Source organism: Orcinus orca, chromosome 1 (assembly GCF_937001465.1).
Source record: "Orcinus orca chromosome 1, mOrcOrc1.1, whole genome shotgun sequence".
NCBI classification, from domain to species: Eukaryota; Metazoa; Chordata; class Mammalia; order Artiodactyla; family Delphinidae; genus Orcinus; species Orcinus orca.
Genome location: NC_064559.1, coordinates 173923393 through 173939019, shown reverse-complemented (window position 1 = coordinate 173939019; position 15627 = coordinate 173923393). Strand labels below are relative to the sequence as shown.

General features: G+C 38.2%; 1 protein-coding gene across 2 annotated transcripts in view; it reads right to left on the bottom strand.

Annotated features, from left to right (window-relative positions):
- Positions 1-15627, bottom strand: part of STIL (STIL centriolar assembly protein) — a 63423-nt gene that overhangs the window by 15737 nt on the left and 32059 nt on the right. For both annotated transcript variants that reach the window (XM_012534470.3, XM_004273897.3), the window contains exons 11-14: positions 15151-15260; positions 8911-9025; positions 6795-7763; positions 1045-1210 (exon numbers count right to left, since the gene is read on the bottom strand). In XM_012534470.3, coding sequence (XP_012389924.1) covers positions 1045-1210; positions 6795-7763; positions 8911-9025; positions 15151-15260 — 1360 coding nt within the window. The remainder of the gene's footprint in view (positions 1-1044; positions 1211-6794; positions 7764-8910; positions 9026-15150; positions 15261-15627) is intronic.

Here is a 15627-nt window from a genome sequence, read left to right as displayed (position 1 = left end):
AGTGAAAGGTGAAAAGAGAGAAAACTGGGGTACAAAGGGAAAGAGGACATTCTGGGCCCTACCTCTTCAAGAGGTGTGGCTCTCAAATGATGTGTTTTACCTATCAAGGTTCTAAATATGATTTGGGGTGTATATGTGTTTTGAAAACTGCTGTTCTGAAAAACAGGAGAAAATATATAAAATGCAAATCCCTAGGCTCTCTGATTTTGATTCTTAAATACAATATTTATGATGCTATATTAGAGATGTATCAGACATACATAATATCAGGCGAGTATTTAAAAATCAAATGTCGGGACTTCCCTGGTGGCGCAGTGGTTAAGAATCCACCTGCCAATGTAGGGGACACGGGTTTAAGCCTTGGTCCGGGAAGATCCCACATGCTGCGGAGCAACTAAGCCTGTGCGCCACAACTACTGATCCTGCGTGCCACAACTACTGAAGCTCGCGCGCCTAGAGCCCGTGCTCCACAACAAGAGAAACCACCGCAACGAGAAGCCTGCACACCGCAATGAAGAGTAGCCCCCACTCGCCGAAGCTAGAGAAAGCCCGCGTGCTGCAACAAAGACCCAACACAGCCAAAAATAAATTAAAAAAAAAAAAGGCCTTCTATTTTGCTTACCAAATGAAGTAGACATGGCTTTGTGAAATATGCAGTAAAGCCTCTCCATGACACAGTAATGTGTAGAGTACCAGACAACTCAGAACCCTGTGTTTCCCCACTGAGCCCTATTTTCTCTACCATCTGTTCTGCCATCTCTCAATTCCACCAAGATTCTACATTCCCTTCAAAGCCCAGAATCAATAACACTGCATAGATGAAACCTTCCCTGATCCCTCAAACCACAGATGACTTCTCTCATTAGAACTGGGGGTTCATCTTGAGAAAGCAGCAAAAACAATATATTATGTTATATGGTTTCCAATCTGTTTTCAGGTATAGTTTTCAGAAAGAGTAAAATTACACAAAGACTTAAGTTATACTCTCATCACCTTGGTTTTGACATTATGTGTACCATGTACAAATTTAAAAAATGAAATTACCTGTGCTTACAGCAATGCTTACACTTTTTCTCATGTGCAAAGCAGGGGGAGATTGTGCTTCCATGGAAACCAACTCCATTTGTCTGGCAGCTTGCACTGTGTCTTCAACAGTGGTTGTCTTAGGGGAACAGGGCTGCAGAGACTGTGCTTCCAACAAACGCTGAATCTGTATCAATTAAAAACATACTTTACACTGACAGTGAAGTAATCAACCAAACTGGCATAAGAGTTTAAAAATGAATTACAAAGTGCCCCCGTTATAAATAACTGACTTTTAACTATATTTTCTCACATTTCAACTACATTATACCATAAAACTTAATCAATGTCGAAAATCATTGTCATTAGTTATTAAGAACTTAAGTGGGCTATCTATAAATTTAAAAATAAAAACATACAGGTGTTTAGATTAGCATTCATAAATTGACACTCACATAGAAAAGCCTTAATGTTAACACTTCAAACATTTTATTCCTATTTCACTTACAAACCAAAAGTAAGATAGGAGGCATACTCTAACTCCATATACCAAATTTGAACAATTTTTTACACAAGATTCATCTTATAAAAGCTAACCAGAATTGCCCGCATTTGGTCATGCTGAAACTGGAAATATTAATAACAGTCTCTAACACTGAGTGCTTCCTGTTTACAAGACACTACAATAAGAGCTCTTATGTATGATTTTTACAAGGACTCCATGAAGAATGTACTACTATTAAGCACACTTTACACAGAAAAAAACTTGAGGCACTAAAAATAAAGTTACTTGCCCAGATCACATAACTAACAAGTAGCAAAGCTGAAGTTCAAACACCAAAAGCTTCCCCTCCTCCTTTTAAAATTGAGATGTGATTCACATACAATAAAACTTATCCCTTTGAAGTATACAATTCCATGGTTTTTAGGATATTCACAAAGTCTGCATCCATCACCACCATCTAACTCTACAATATTTTCATCAACCCCCGAAAAATCTCTGTACCCATTAGCTGTCACTCTCCATGGCCCCAGAACCTAGCCTTTGGCAGCAACTAATCTACTTTCTGTCTCTGTAGATTTGTCTTTTCTGGACATTTGATATAAATGAAACCAAACAATATGTGGCCTTACATCTTGCTTCTGTCACTTAGCATAACGTTTTCAAAGTTCATCTGTGCTGTAGTACCTATCAGTACTTCATTCCTTTTGATGACTGAAATATTCCATTGTATAGATAATGTCACACTGTGTTCATCTATTCATCAGTTGATGGACTTTGGATTATTTCATCCTTGGCTATTATAAATAATGTTGCTATGAACATGTGTATACAAGTTTTTATGTGAACATATTTTTTCATTTCCCCTGGATATACACCTAGGAGTGGAAAAGCCTCCCTTTTTAAACACTGTAATTTTCTATTTCCCTGTAAGTTATACTGTTGTGTTCAACTCATTAACTTTAGTAGATCAACTTTATTAATATAGGAAAATAAGTATTATCCATAGTTGTTGAGATCAATAGAAATACGACCTGCATTAATAATACAAAGTGGCATATGTACTTATAGTGGTTTGGAGCATGGGCTTTAGCGTCATGAGGATATAAGTTTAAATCCTACTCTGCTACGTTTTGGAAAAGCTATTTAGCTACTATGAGCTTCAACATTACCTAAAACTAAGGTTGTTGTGAGGACTAAGAGATAAACAAAATAACTGTAATTTGTTGAGTGTTTACTATAGCCTCATCCTACAGTAAGCACTTTATCTAGACCGACAGGTGTGTGTGTGTGTGAATATATATACATATACATATAAATTCATTTAACCATCAAATCTACATATAATACCAATCACTGCCCTCAATTTACAGCTGAGAAAAGTGAGGTTTAGAAAGACTGCCTAGGAAGTACTCGATAAGAGATTTATTATAAAGCTATAGAGATTAAACTGAATGGTAACAGTGCTGGAATAGACAGGCAGATCAATGGGGAACACAGTACAGAAACAGATACAAACACATGATACTTTAATTATACAATAAAAAATGCATTTCTAAATCACTAACAAAAAGATATATTATTCAGTAAATATATGGAGTCAGTCATCTAAGGATTAAAAATAAAAAAATCTTTTATCTCATATACCAAAATAAAGCAACAAATATAATCCTGGGGGCGTGGTGGTAATGAAGACTAAATTTTTTATGATCTTAAAGGGAAGAGGCTCTTCTAAACATAATACAAAACCCAAAAAGAAAATGACTGATAAATCTAATTATGTCTAAGCTGGAATATTCTGTACAAATGATTAAAACACAAAACACTTAAGACAAACTGTAAGAAATACCACATACAGATGATAAAGAACCAATTTCCTTAATATACAATAAGCTCTTATAAATTGATTAGAAAAGAACTTAATAGAAAAATGGGTCAATAGCAGAGACTTTATAGAAAGAAAATACAAATGGCCAATAAACAATAAAATGATCACTCATAATAATACAATGCAAATCAAACATTTCTATTAATAAAGACTGATAACAATTTAAGAGTAGATATGTCCAGTATTAGAGACATGGGAAAAATTTTCGAGTATTAAATTGGTATAGCCTTTCTGGTGGCCTTTTTCACTCATTCAAGTTACAAAATATGTATTAAACAACTGTTTTTTTTTTTGTTTTTTTTTTTTGCAGTACGCGGGCCTCTCACTGTTGTGGCCTCTCCCATTGCGGAGCACAGGCTCTGGATACGCAGGCTCAGCGGCCATTGCTCACGGGCCTAGCCGCTCCGCGGCATGTGGGATCTTCCCGGACCGGGGCATGAACCTGTGTCCCCTGCATCGGCAGGTGGACTCTCAACCACTGCGCCACCAGGGAAGCCCTGAACAACTGTTTTAAGTGAAGTATTATTCAAGGTGCTAAAGAATACAGTGATGAAGCTCCCTGCCTAGAGCTCCCTAGAGACAAAAAACTAAAACATGTAATTAAGGCCTGACTGAATGATGAGAAAGAGCTAGCCATTAGTAGAATTAGAAGAATGTTTCAGGCAAAGGGGACTAGAAGCTTAAGCACATAAAGTGGAAAGATGTTTGTGTTTTTGAAGAACAAAAAGCATACCACTGCAGCTGAAGTGTAGTCAACATGGAAGACAGTGGCAAGAGATGAGTGAGGAGAGGGAGACAGAAGATGAACCCAAAGGGTTTTGAGGGTCAAGGTAAGAAATTTTGATTTTATTTTAATTGCAATGGAAAACCATTGTGTTTTAAGCAGGATCCCTATGATCTGACTTGGGCTTTTAAAAAGATGGCTCTCATGTTTCCAACTGCAGGAAAACATGAGGGAACAGTACTGGAAGCAGCATGTATGGAGAAGAGAAAATGATGGTTTGAATTAGGGTGGTAGCAGGAAAGATGGTAAAGAATAGTTAAGTTCAGGATACAGCTAGAAAAGTAAAAGCCTTGGTTTTTATGCATAGGATTTTGGCCTGAGCAGCAGGATGAGAAGTGATGTCATTAACTGAGATAGTAACGATAATGAAAATAATAATAATAGTTAACATTTACTGAGCACTATATGCCAGGCACTATTCTTGGCCCCTACCTAGTAACTCATTCAGCCCTTAGAACTCCATACACTTATGTATATTCCTCTTTTGTGGATGAGAAAACTTAAGTCAGACACATAAAGTAACTTGCCCAAGATTGTATAACTTACGTCACACCAAAATTGGATTAGAACCCAAGGAGTCCACTCTCTTTAACCACTACACCAAAATAAGACTTTGAATATTAGAAGAGGAGCAAGTTTGGGTACCTTTGAACATTTAAATGTGTGTTCCCTTTGACTTCAAAATTTTACTTCTAGAGATCTATGCCACAGTGGTACATGCATATATACAGAAGATACAAGTATAAGGGTGTTCACTGCTGCACTGTTTACAAAAGCAGAAACTTCAAACTGCTGAAATAATTGATAAGAGACCAATTAGACGATTTCTTGTACATAACAAGGGAATCCTATGCAGAATAAGACAGTTCTATAGAAACGTATATAGAAAATGTTATGATACTCTCAAAAAATTTAAATAGGGACTTCCCTGGCAGTCCAGTGGTTAAGAAGACTTTGCCTTCCAATGTAGGGGGTGCAGGTTTGATCCCTGGTCGGGGAGCTAAGATTCCACATGCCTCGTGGCCAAAAAACCAAAACAAAAAACAGAAGCAATACTGTAAGAAATTCAATAAAGACTTTAAAAATTGTCCACATCAAAAACATCTTAAAAAAAAAAGTTTAAAAAAAAAGTTAAATAAGATGTTACCTTAAAAAAGTTTTAAAAAATATGTTAGCAAAATACTATGTGAATTTATCATAGAAGCATTTTCTACATCATCTTTTGTGTTCTCCAAGTATGACTCATAATCTACACCAGAGCCAGTAGTCTATAATTTACATTTTAAGTATATAAATCCCAAGTACTAAGATTTCTAAATAGCTTAGAAGACCTTTTTAGCCGCTATTATCTTTTTTCAAAAAACAAGATCAAGGGCTTCCCTGGTGGCGCAGTGGTTGAGAGTCCGCCTGCCGATGCAGGGGACGTGGGTTCGTGCCCCGGTCCGGGAAGATCCCACATGCCGCGGAGCGGCTGGGCCCGTGAGCCATGGCCGCTGAGCCTGCGCGTCGAGAGCCTGTGCTCCGCAACGGGAGAGGCCACAACAGTGAGAGGCCCGCATACCGCAAAAAAAAAAGACCAGAAAGAAAGAAAAATTTCTTTTCAATGTGAAATATTTAGCCACATTAAAAATTCTGCCAAATGTTTATAATCTTTTGTTACATTTTACAATTTCAGAGGATATACCTGGGTTCAAAAAAACAGCAAAGCTGAATTTTTCTTGGGTGTCTTATCTAAAGCATTTTAAAGCAGAATTTGAAAAATGTCATTATCTTGTTTTTGCAAAATGCGAACACTATGACCCCAATTTTATAAAAGACTTTTAAAAAAAAAATCACACATGTATATATGTCCATTTTACATATATTAGTATAGTTATAGGGTCATGGAAAAAACTATGAAAGTATCTACTTCAGGTTGTTTCCATTGGTACCACGGGGAAAGGAAGGAGTGGGGGGTTTGCGGTAGGTATGTGGAAGAAGGGTGTCAGTTAGCAAAGAAAGAAAAAGACACAATACAATAAAGACTAAACTGTGCAAGGATATAATTAAAAGACTAAGAACTTTGTCATAAAGGCCTGAAGAAAGGAAGCATTTCAGAATAAAATGAGTAGAACAAGCCTAGTATAGATACACAGAGGCGGCACTACATGTACTCTGTAAGGGTACACTGGCTAAAGGTTAGTTTACACACTATAGGGTTGACAAACTACAGAGTATCAGAACCTACTGTGCAGGCTTTATATTTAGTTGTATATAGAGTTTAGTAAATTATACAGACTTCTCATTAGAGGCAAAAAGTGAAAGAAAAATACAATTATGTTGTAGGTTAGGATATGCACAAGACAGAGAAGAGAGGACTTGCTTTCTAGGCCTAGTTCTACTCCTAACTAGCAATGTGTCATTGGGTAAATTATTTTTTCTCTCTAATCCTCATTTTACTTACCTGTAAAACAGGGACTAGAATTCAGTTTCCAAGGTCTCTTCTAGTTCTGACATTCTACAATTCTACTCCATAAACTATAATTACTGAAGAGTTGCCAGTTATTTTTTCAAAACCCTATTAATACCAAGAATTTAACAGAAGAAAGCTAGCAAACCTGTGCCTGAAGTAGTCGCAGCTGTCTGTCTTGCTCTGTGACGAACCTATACGCATCCGGAGATAGTCCCATCATTCCATTATCTGACCCAGTCTTGGGGGTGTGCACGCATACTGCACAAGGCCATGGGTTACATGAGTCCACGTGTGGAGGTAGTCTTGCCACAGGCGATGGTTCTACATTGCTGTGGGAAGAACAACCCCCCATGTTTCCCTGAGGTCTCAAGGCTACAGGACTACTTGAGGAACAGAATGCATTATACTGAGCTGGACATCCACTTGGATGAAATAATGAATGTTTTTGAAGGGCTTCAGACTGGAGGTCTTGAGTGGATCCTACTGTATTCATTCCTTGCCAAGAATTTATTGGACTATATTGAATACAGCCATGATGCTGAAAACAATTGCAAACATTTGTGGAATAGTAAGATGGTGGTGGGGGAGTAGGTATCTGAAATTCCATTGGTCTTCCTGAATTATGGGGTGAAAAAACAAAATTGTGTGGGTGGGACTGTGGGGCAAAGGAAGACTGCCTGAAATTAAATGTGGAGGATCTTACAGGATACTCTTCTTTGTGTACATTTCCAGCAGAAACTGTTTGAAGCTTTTCAGATGCCTCAGGAGACGGTCCATTAAAAGAAGATGGTGTAACACTGCTCCTGATATGGGGGTTGTTCCCTTTCTTACAGGTAGATGGCCGTCTTACTTTGCAGTGTCTCAAAGGAGCAGTGTCCTGGTTTAATTGATTTGGTAGCCCTCTCACGGAAGGCTCTCCAGCTTCAACTTCTGGGCTGTGTTTCTCATCATAAAGCTGCAGTTGCAATGGCTCAAAGTGTTCAGAATGGTTAATCAACAAAGGAGGATTTTCATTATTCACCATTTCCAATGGGTTAGGCACAGGGTTTGATTCTATGAAGTTGCCATCCAATACAAGTGAAAGTTCAGGAACTGATGGCTGGATCTTAGAAACCTGTAAGTGGGAAAGAAATTAAAGAGGAAAAAGTACCTTTTAGGATAATGATATATGCTTCATTGTCCTTTGATTAGTATTTTCCAAATTACATCCAGTTATTTATTAAAAAGTGTTTATTCTTTATTTAGACAGTTAACAAATATTTTCTGGGCATCTATGTGCTAGTACTAGAAATGCAACTGTGAACAAAATAAATAAGGTCCTTGCCCTCACAAACTTATTTAACAATGAAACTCCTTTCACTGGAACACTGATTAATGTTGCTTAGATCACAGAACACAATATGGGAAACTATGTTATAACAGACCTCTTTTTACCCTCTCTGAAAAAAAAATTATCAGACCTGATGCTTCAACACATCTAGTAAAGAATAATGTTTCTGCATCTTAAATAAGGGTCTTCCAATAAGTATTCAGAATATTCTACTAAGTGAAATTATTCACTGCTATTCTTTTTACTGATATCAACTAAAAGAGTTGGAAGAGAGCCAAAAAGAATAAACAAAATACTAGCTGTGGCGAATTTGGTTATAATTTAATATTAATTTTAAAAAGCCTTTCTCATTCCTTTTTCTTCTAATAAGTAATTAAGACACAACAATTCTAAAATAACCCACTAGTTGGCCTCAATAAAAAAATTATGGCAGGTTATTAGCAATCTCCAAAAGGAAACAGAATGTTTTCTCAGAATATGGTAATAAGAAACGATGTTGAGCTCTGGTTAATGTACAGAATGTTGTGTCTATATGGGTTACAAGCACCAGATTCTGAAACTAAACCTCCTAAATCACTAGGTTTACCAAATCCCAAACTTCCTGAATTCCAGCTTTACTACTTAATAGTTATATAATCCTAGGCAGGTAACTTAACCAATCTGTTCCTCAGTTTTCTCTGGGAATAATAATTATATATACTTATTACAATATGTGTACATATTCATATATATTATTACATATAATAATTATATGTACCTGTGAGGAATATATATATATCTCTTTATATATAGTCAAAGCCATATACATATAGATAGCTATAGATATCTTAGAATGAACTTAAGGAAGTTTTAGGTAATATTATTGAGTGCTTTAACATGAAGAGACTTTTAGGTTTCTAATCACAAAGGTGAGTTCTAAGATCAGTGATACCTTCTGACTCACTGGATGAGGACTAGGAATTGGTCTTGGAGAAACATCTTCATCTTCAACACCAGAGTCATGATCACTTATTGGCATTTTCCCTGGAGGTAACTTTTGAGAAGACCTAAAGAACAGAGGGGAGAAAATATAAATCTTCAGTAATTTAGTTTTCATTTGTTCTTTCTTTCTGAAGCTCAATAAAGTCCTTTAATAAGCCACAATAGTATCTGGATCATTTAATTTAGTATCTGACAACCAAAAATTATTTTATTTTTTCAGGCCAGTGCCAGATGATCAGGAAAGCTGAGCCAGTCAGACTCATGCTTAATAATCTACCCTCTTCTCCTGATCATGGCAAGTTTAACCCAGTTATTCTTTTTTTTTAATTTATTTTTAATTGAAGTATAGTTGAATTACAATGTTGTTAATTACTGCTGTACATCAAAGTGACTCAGTTATCTATCTATCTATATACACACACACACACACACACACACACGCACGTGCGGGCACACATACATTCTTTTCCATATTCTTTTCCATTATAGTTTATCACAGGATACTGAATGTATTTCCCTGTGCTATACACAGTAGGATCTTGTTGTTTATCCATTCTATATATACCAGTTTGCACTGATAATCCCAAACTCCTAACCCAAACTTCTCCCGCCCCCCTCCCCCTTGGCAACAAGAAGTCTGTTCTCTACGTCCCTGATTTTGTTTCTGTTTCACAGATAGGTTCATTTGTGTCATATTTTAGATTCCACATATAAGTGGCATCATATGGTATTTGTCTTTCTCTTTCTGACTTACTTCACTTAGTATGATTATCTCTAGTTGCATCCATAACCCAGATAATCTTAATGTCATAATAAAGCAATAGTTACTGAGCATTTTCTGATTAATCACTTAGGGGAGTATAGAAATTAATAAGATACAGAGCTTGCCATCAAAAATTTATTATCTGATAAGAGAGATGTATACTCACTGTATTAAACATACTGCATTAAACACTGTGTTAGAAAGAAAAATCAAGTAAGGAATTACATTTTCTATGTACTTATATCTGTGATGGTAAAAAACTCTGAGACATTAATTGAAATACCTCCTTCCATTTAGTCAGTTGAAGTTATTGTGTCACAGGTGCCATGTCCCAATAGAACATAGAAAAATTTTAAGTGCTGGTACTGAGTTTCAAAAGCTGAAATTAGAGTTTAAGACTAAAATTTGAAAGACTATACACATCCAGTTTTTTTCCATCCTAAACTAAATAAAATCTCAGTAGATGAGGTAAGGAAGACAAAAGAAAAGCCAGAAGGAAGCTAAGAGAGCTTAGACATCAATGGAACTCCTAAGAAAGGGTCCTGTCTCCTTAGCAGGAGAACAACAGAAACCCCCAAGTAGATATGGAAGATTTGACAGCAGAATAGACCTTAGTCCCAAACCCTGATAGTCTGTAGAGGCAAACACAGAGTTCTTTCTGTGCCAAGGTGCTGCAATGAAACAATCTCACAAAGCTCTCCTCCCACACCCAAGAAGGACATGGAGAATACAGAATGGTATTCCATATGCCTCAGTGCAGCATGGGCATGACCCAGAGAGCCAGTGACCTGAATAGGGTAAGGAGGTCGCACCAGGATCCTGCACAAACCAACTGCCAAAAACCAGATGCAAATGAAAACATCTCAGGGACTTCCCTGGTGGCACAGTGGTAAGACTCCACACTCCCAATGCAGGGGGCCTGGGTTCGATCCCTGGTCAGGGAACTAGATCCCACATATATGCCTCAACTAAGGAGCCAGCAAGCGGCAACTAAAGAGCCCGCAAGCCAGAACTAAGGAGTCTGCCTGCTGCAACTAAGACCTGGTGCAACCAAAGAAAGAAAGAAAGAAAGAAAAAGAAAGAAAGAAAGAAAGAAAACACCTCAGCAGATGGCTGAGTGGTGTGGAGGGATGATAATCATGTCACCCCACATCACCAGTAGTGTCACAGCATTAGTCCCCTCTAAATTACATATAATCTCAGAAGAAACAGAATAAACAGACCTTGAATTAACTGAAATTTGGCTTCTATAACTGAGCAAAATGAATAGGGGCTCAAAATAGAAATTAATTTCAATTACTTTTTTTTTGGCTGTGGCACCGCGCGGCTTGTGGGATCTTAGTTCTCCAACCAGGGATCAAACCCAGGCCCCAGCAGTGAAAGCACGCTGTCCTAACCACTGGACCACCAGGGAATTCCCTCAATTACTTTTAAAAAGAAAAAAAGTAGGGGACTTCTCTGGTGGTCGACTGGTTAAGACTCTGCACTTCCAATGCTGGGGAATCGGGCTCGATCCCTGGTTGGGGAACTAAGATCCCACATGCTGCACCAAAAAAGAGAAAAGAATAAAAACAAAAAAAGTTACATTTTTGGTACACCTGAGTTTGTGGCAAGGAATTAATATTTGCTACATACTTACTTATGATAAACATATACAAATATACACATAGATACACACATATAAAATTTCCCAACGCTGAGCAATAAAATCCATTTCTGAGGGACTTCCCTGGCCATCCAGTGGTTAAGACTGTGCTTTCACTATAAGGGGTGCAGGTTCAATCCCTGGTCAGGGAACTAAGATCCCACATGCTGCGTGACACAGCCAAAAAAACACAAAAAACAAAAAATATTCATTTCTGAGCTTTTTTAGCACCCAAGACAAAAAGAAAAAACTTAATGTTGTATAATTTTAATACCAGTTATCTAGGTAAGATAAACATTTTATTAAAATTAAAATCTAAAAATAAGTGATCCTTGGGGCTTCTCTGGTGGCGCAGTGGTTGAGAGTCCGCCTGCCGATGCAGGGGACACGGGTTCGTGCCCTGGTCCGGGAAGAGCCCACATGCCGTGGAGCGGCTGGGTCCGGGAGCCATGGCCGCTGAACCTGCGTGTCCGGAGGCTGTGCTCCGCAAAGGGAGTGGTCACAACAGTGAGAGGCCCGTGTACCGCAAAAAAAAAAAAAAAAGAGTAAAAATAACTGATCCTTATCAAAGCTTTGGTCAGAGTTGAAAATAGACACGGCCGGACTTCCCTGGTGGTGCAGTGGTTAAGAATCCACCTGCCAATGCAGGGGACACAGGTTCGAGCCCTGGTCCCAGAAGATCCCACATGCCGCGGAGCAACTAAGCCTGTGCACCACAACTACTAAGCCTGCGCTCTAGAGCCCAAGAGCCACAACTACTGAGTCCATGTGCTACAACTACTGAAGCCTGTGGACCTAGAGCCTGTGCTTGGCCACAACAGAAGCCACCGCAATGAAGAGCAACCCCCGCTCGCTGCAACTAGAGAAAGCCCATGCGCAGCAACGAAGACTCAATGCAGCCAAACATAAATAAGTAAATTAATAAATTAATTAATAAATAAAAAAAGAAAATAGACACGGTTTTTCAACAATGTTAAAGAAATTCCAAGTGCCCCCTTAATTTGGCTTTTTCTTCCATAAACATTCAATAAAATCTTGAATAAAACCTTAAACCTTAAGACAATGAAGGTGGTCCTGCAAGTCTGTAAGAATATAGTTTTCTGCTGATCTAACCCGCTTCAAGAATAACTTAAGGGCTTCCCTGGTGGCGCAGTGGTTGAGAATCTGCCTGCTAATGCAGGGGACACAGGTTCGAGCCCTGGTCTGGGAGGATTCCACATGCCGCAGAGCAACTAGGCCCGTGAGCCACAACTACTGAGTCTGGAGCCTGTGCTCCGCAACAAGAGAGGCTGCGATAGTGAGAGGCCCACGCACCGCGATGAAGAGTGGCCCCCACTTGCCGCAACTAGAGAAAGCCCTCGCAGAGAAACGAAGACCCAACACAGCAAAAATAAATAAATAAATAAACTCCTACCCTCAACTTCTTAAAAAAAAAAAAAAAAAGAACAACTTAAAATGCCCAAAGATAGCGTATACCTCAGACATCTTTCTAATCCCCAGAACCTGTGAATATGTTAGTGTAAAAGGAAAAAGGGAGTTTGCAGATATGATTAAGTATCTTGAGATGTGGAGGCTCAATGTAATCACAATGGTCCTTATAAGATGGAGGCAAGATGGTCAGGCAGAGATGGAGATATGAGGAGGATAGAAGAAGTCAGAGAGAGATTTGAAGATGCTATGCTGCTAGCTTTGAAGATGGAGTAAGACAAGGAATGCAGGTGGCCTCTAGAAGCTGGAAAAGGGAATATGGATTCACCACTAAAGCTTCCAAAAGGAATGCAGCCCTACCATCACTTTGATTTTAGCCCCAAAGATCCATTTTGGACTCCTGACCCCCAGAACTAGAAGATAATAACTTTGTATTGTTTGAAGTCACTTAAGTTTGTGGTACTTTGTTAGAACAGCAATAGGAAACCAATATGGATATAGTCATAATTCCCATTTTACAGATGGGATAGTGATGTTTACAACCAAGACTTGAACACATATATGTCTTATACCATAACCTGAACTCACAACTATTATGTTATGTAGCCTCTATAAATAGTTGGCATAGCTGGCACTTATTTTAAAACTGTATCATAGTTAACTTCCACCTACAGAATCAAGTGTTAAGGACAGATGAATGAATGCTATTTAAAAAAGGTCAAGGGGCTTCCCTGCTGGCGCAGTGGTTGAGAGTCCGCCTGCCAATGCGGGGGACACGGGTTTGTGCCCTGGTCCGGGAGGATCCCACATGCCGCGGAGCGGCTGGGCCCGTGAGCCATGGCCACTGAGCCTGCGCGTCCGGAGCCTGTGCTCCACAACGGGAGAGGCCACAACAGTGAGAGGCCCGCGTACCGAAAAAAAAAAAAAGGTCAAGCTAGGGACTTCCCTGGTGGTCCAGTGGTTAAGACTCAGTGCTCCCAATGCAGGGGGCACGGGTCTGATCGCTGTTCGGGGAATTAAGATCTTGCGTGCCAGGCGGCACGGCCAAAAAAAAAAAAAGGTGAAGCTATTTTCGCAATAATTGCAATAATCTATAATGAACCTTATACCTGCTTGTTTCTCATACAAGATACTAAACAGATAGTATTAAAGAGGCCCAAAGATAGGTTAAGGTTATAATCAAAAAGTTGAGAAAAGGACAAATCAGTTGTAAGTGCAAGTTAAAAATAACAAGTTTCTGAGCTACAGAATCAAAGAATAAACCAGCATTCCAAAGTAACTTAAATGAGGTTATTAAATACTTGGCAAATATTAACTTAAATTAATGAACCTCTCAAATAATACAGAGAATTCAACACTCCATTACTGAACTATAAATTCCATGAGGAAAGGGATCGTGTCTGCATCTGTTTTTAATACCACTATATCCCCAGCTCTTAGCACATTATCAGGCACATAGTAAAATAAATGAGAAAGCTAGAATAGGGATATGAAGGGTTAATTTTATGTGTCAACTTGGCTAGGCCACAGTAGCCAGATTTTTGGTCATACATTATTCTAGATGTTTCTGTGAAGGTGTTTTTAAGATGAGATTAACATTTAAATCGGTAGACTCTGAGTAAAGCATATAATCCTCCATAATGTGGGTGGGTCTCATCCAATCAGCTGAATGCCTTAATAGAACAAAGACTGACCTCCCCAAGAGGAGGGAATTCTGCCAGCTGACCACCTTTGGACTCTAACTGCAACTTTTCTCAGGCTGCCAGCCTACCCTGCAGATTTTGGCCCCGACAAGCCTCCCCAACTGCACAAATCAATTCCTTAACACAAATCTCTCTATGTATATATATCCTGTCGCTTCTGTTTCTCTGGAGAACCCTAATACAAAGGAAATATCTACTTTACCATAAAAGGTATATATGGACCCAAAAATTCACAACCATTATTTAATATTCTCCAAGTGCATTTGCTTTAAAAGTTTTCTTTTTTAGGTAGAGGAGTTATTTTTTATAGTAGTTTATCTGATAGGCCTAGGTTTAATACTACAAGGAAGAAGAGAAGGCAAACTAAACAAAAACAGGATGCTTCTTCTTAAACAAGATAATGTCTCGACAAATACTTTTGTTCCCCTATGTAATAAATCAACTCAAATGAGAACCATATTAGAGTTGTCACTTCATTAAAATGATCATCCAACTTCTGAGTATGAAGGAATGCATTTAAAGCAAGGATACCTATGGTAAAAGATTTACAAATAGTTTCCTCAGAAATATTTAGGGAGTTACTTTAATTACTCACCAAAAAACTAATAAAATTAATTTAAAAAGTACACATGACAATAAAATATCTTTTACCTCTTAATTGAAAGATTCTTGGAAACTTTGTTAAAAAACTCTCTTTCTGCATTCTGGCCTTCAGCACTCAGTTCAAAATAGACTGGGTTTTTGTCAGAAGGTTCAACATTCTGAAATAAAGTACGTCATACTTTGAGATGTGACTTACATAAACACCAGAGAATTCTATTTAGATGACAAGTAGCTCTGAAACACTGGGGGGAAGGCGACTTCTGATTTCTGAAACTATCATCTTTTAAAAAAAATAATTCTTTCAACTGAGATATAATTGACATATGACATAATACTTTCAGGTGAACAACATAATGATTCAATATTTGAATATACTATGAAACACACACTACAATAAATCTAGTTAACCATCCATCACCATGAAGAATGATAAATATTTTCTTATAAGAACTTTCAAGGACTTCCCTGGTGGCACAGTAGTTGGGAATCCATCTGCCAATGCAGGGGACACGGGTTCGACCCGTG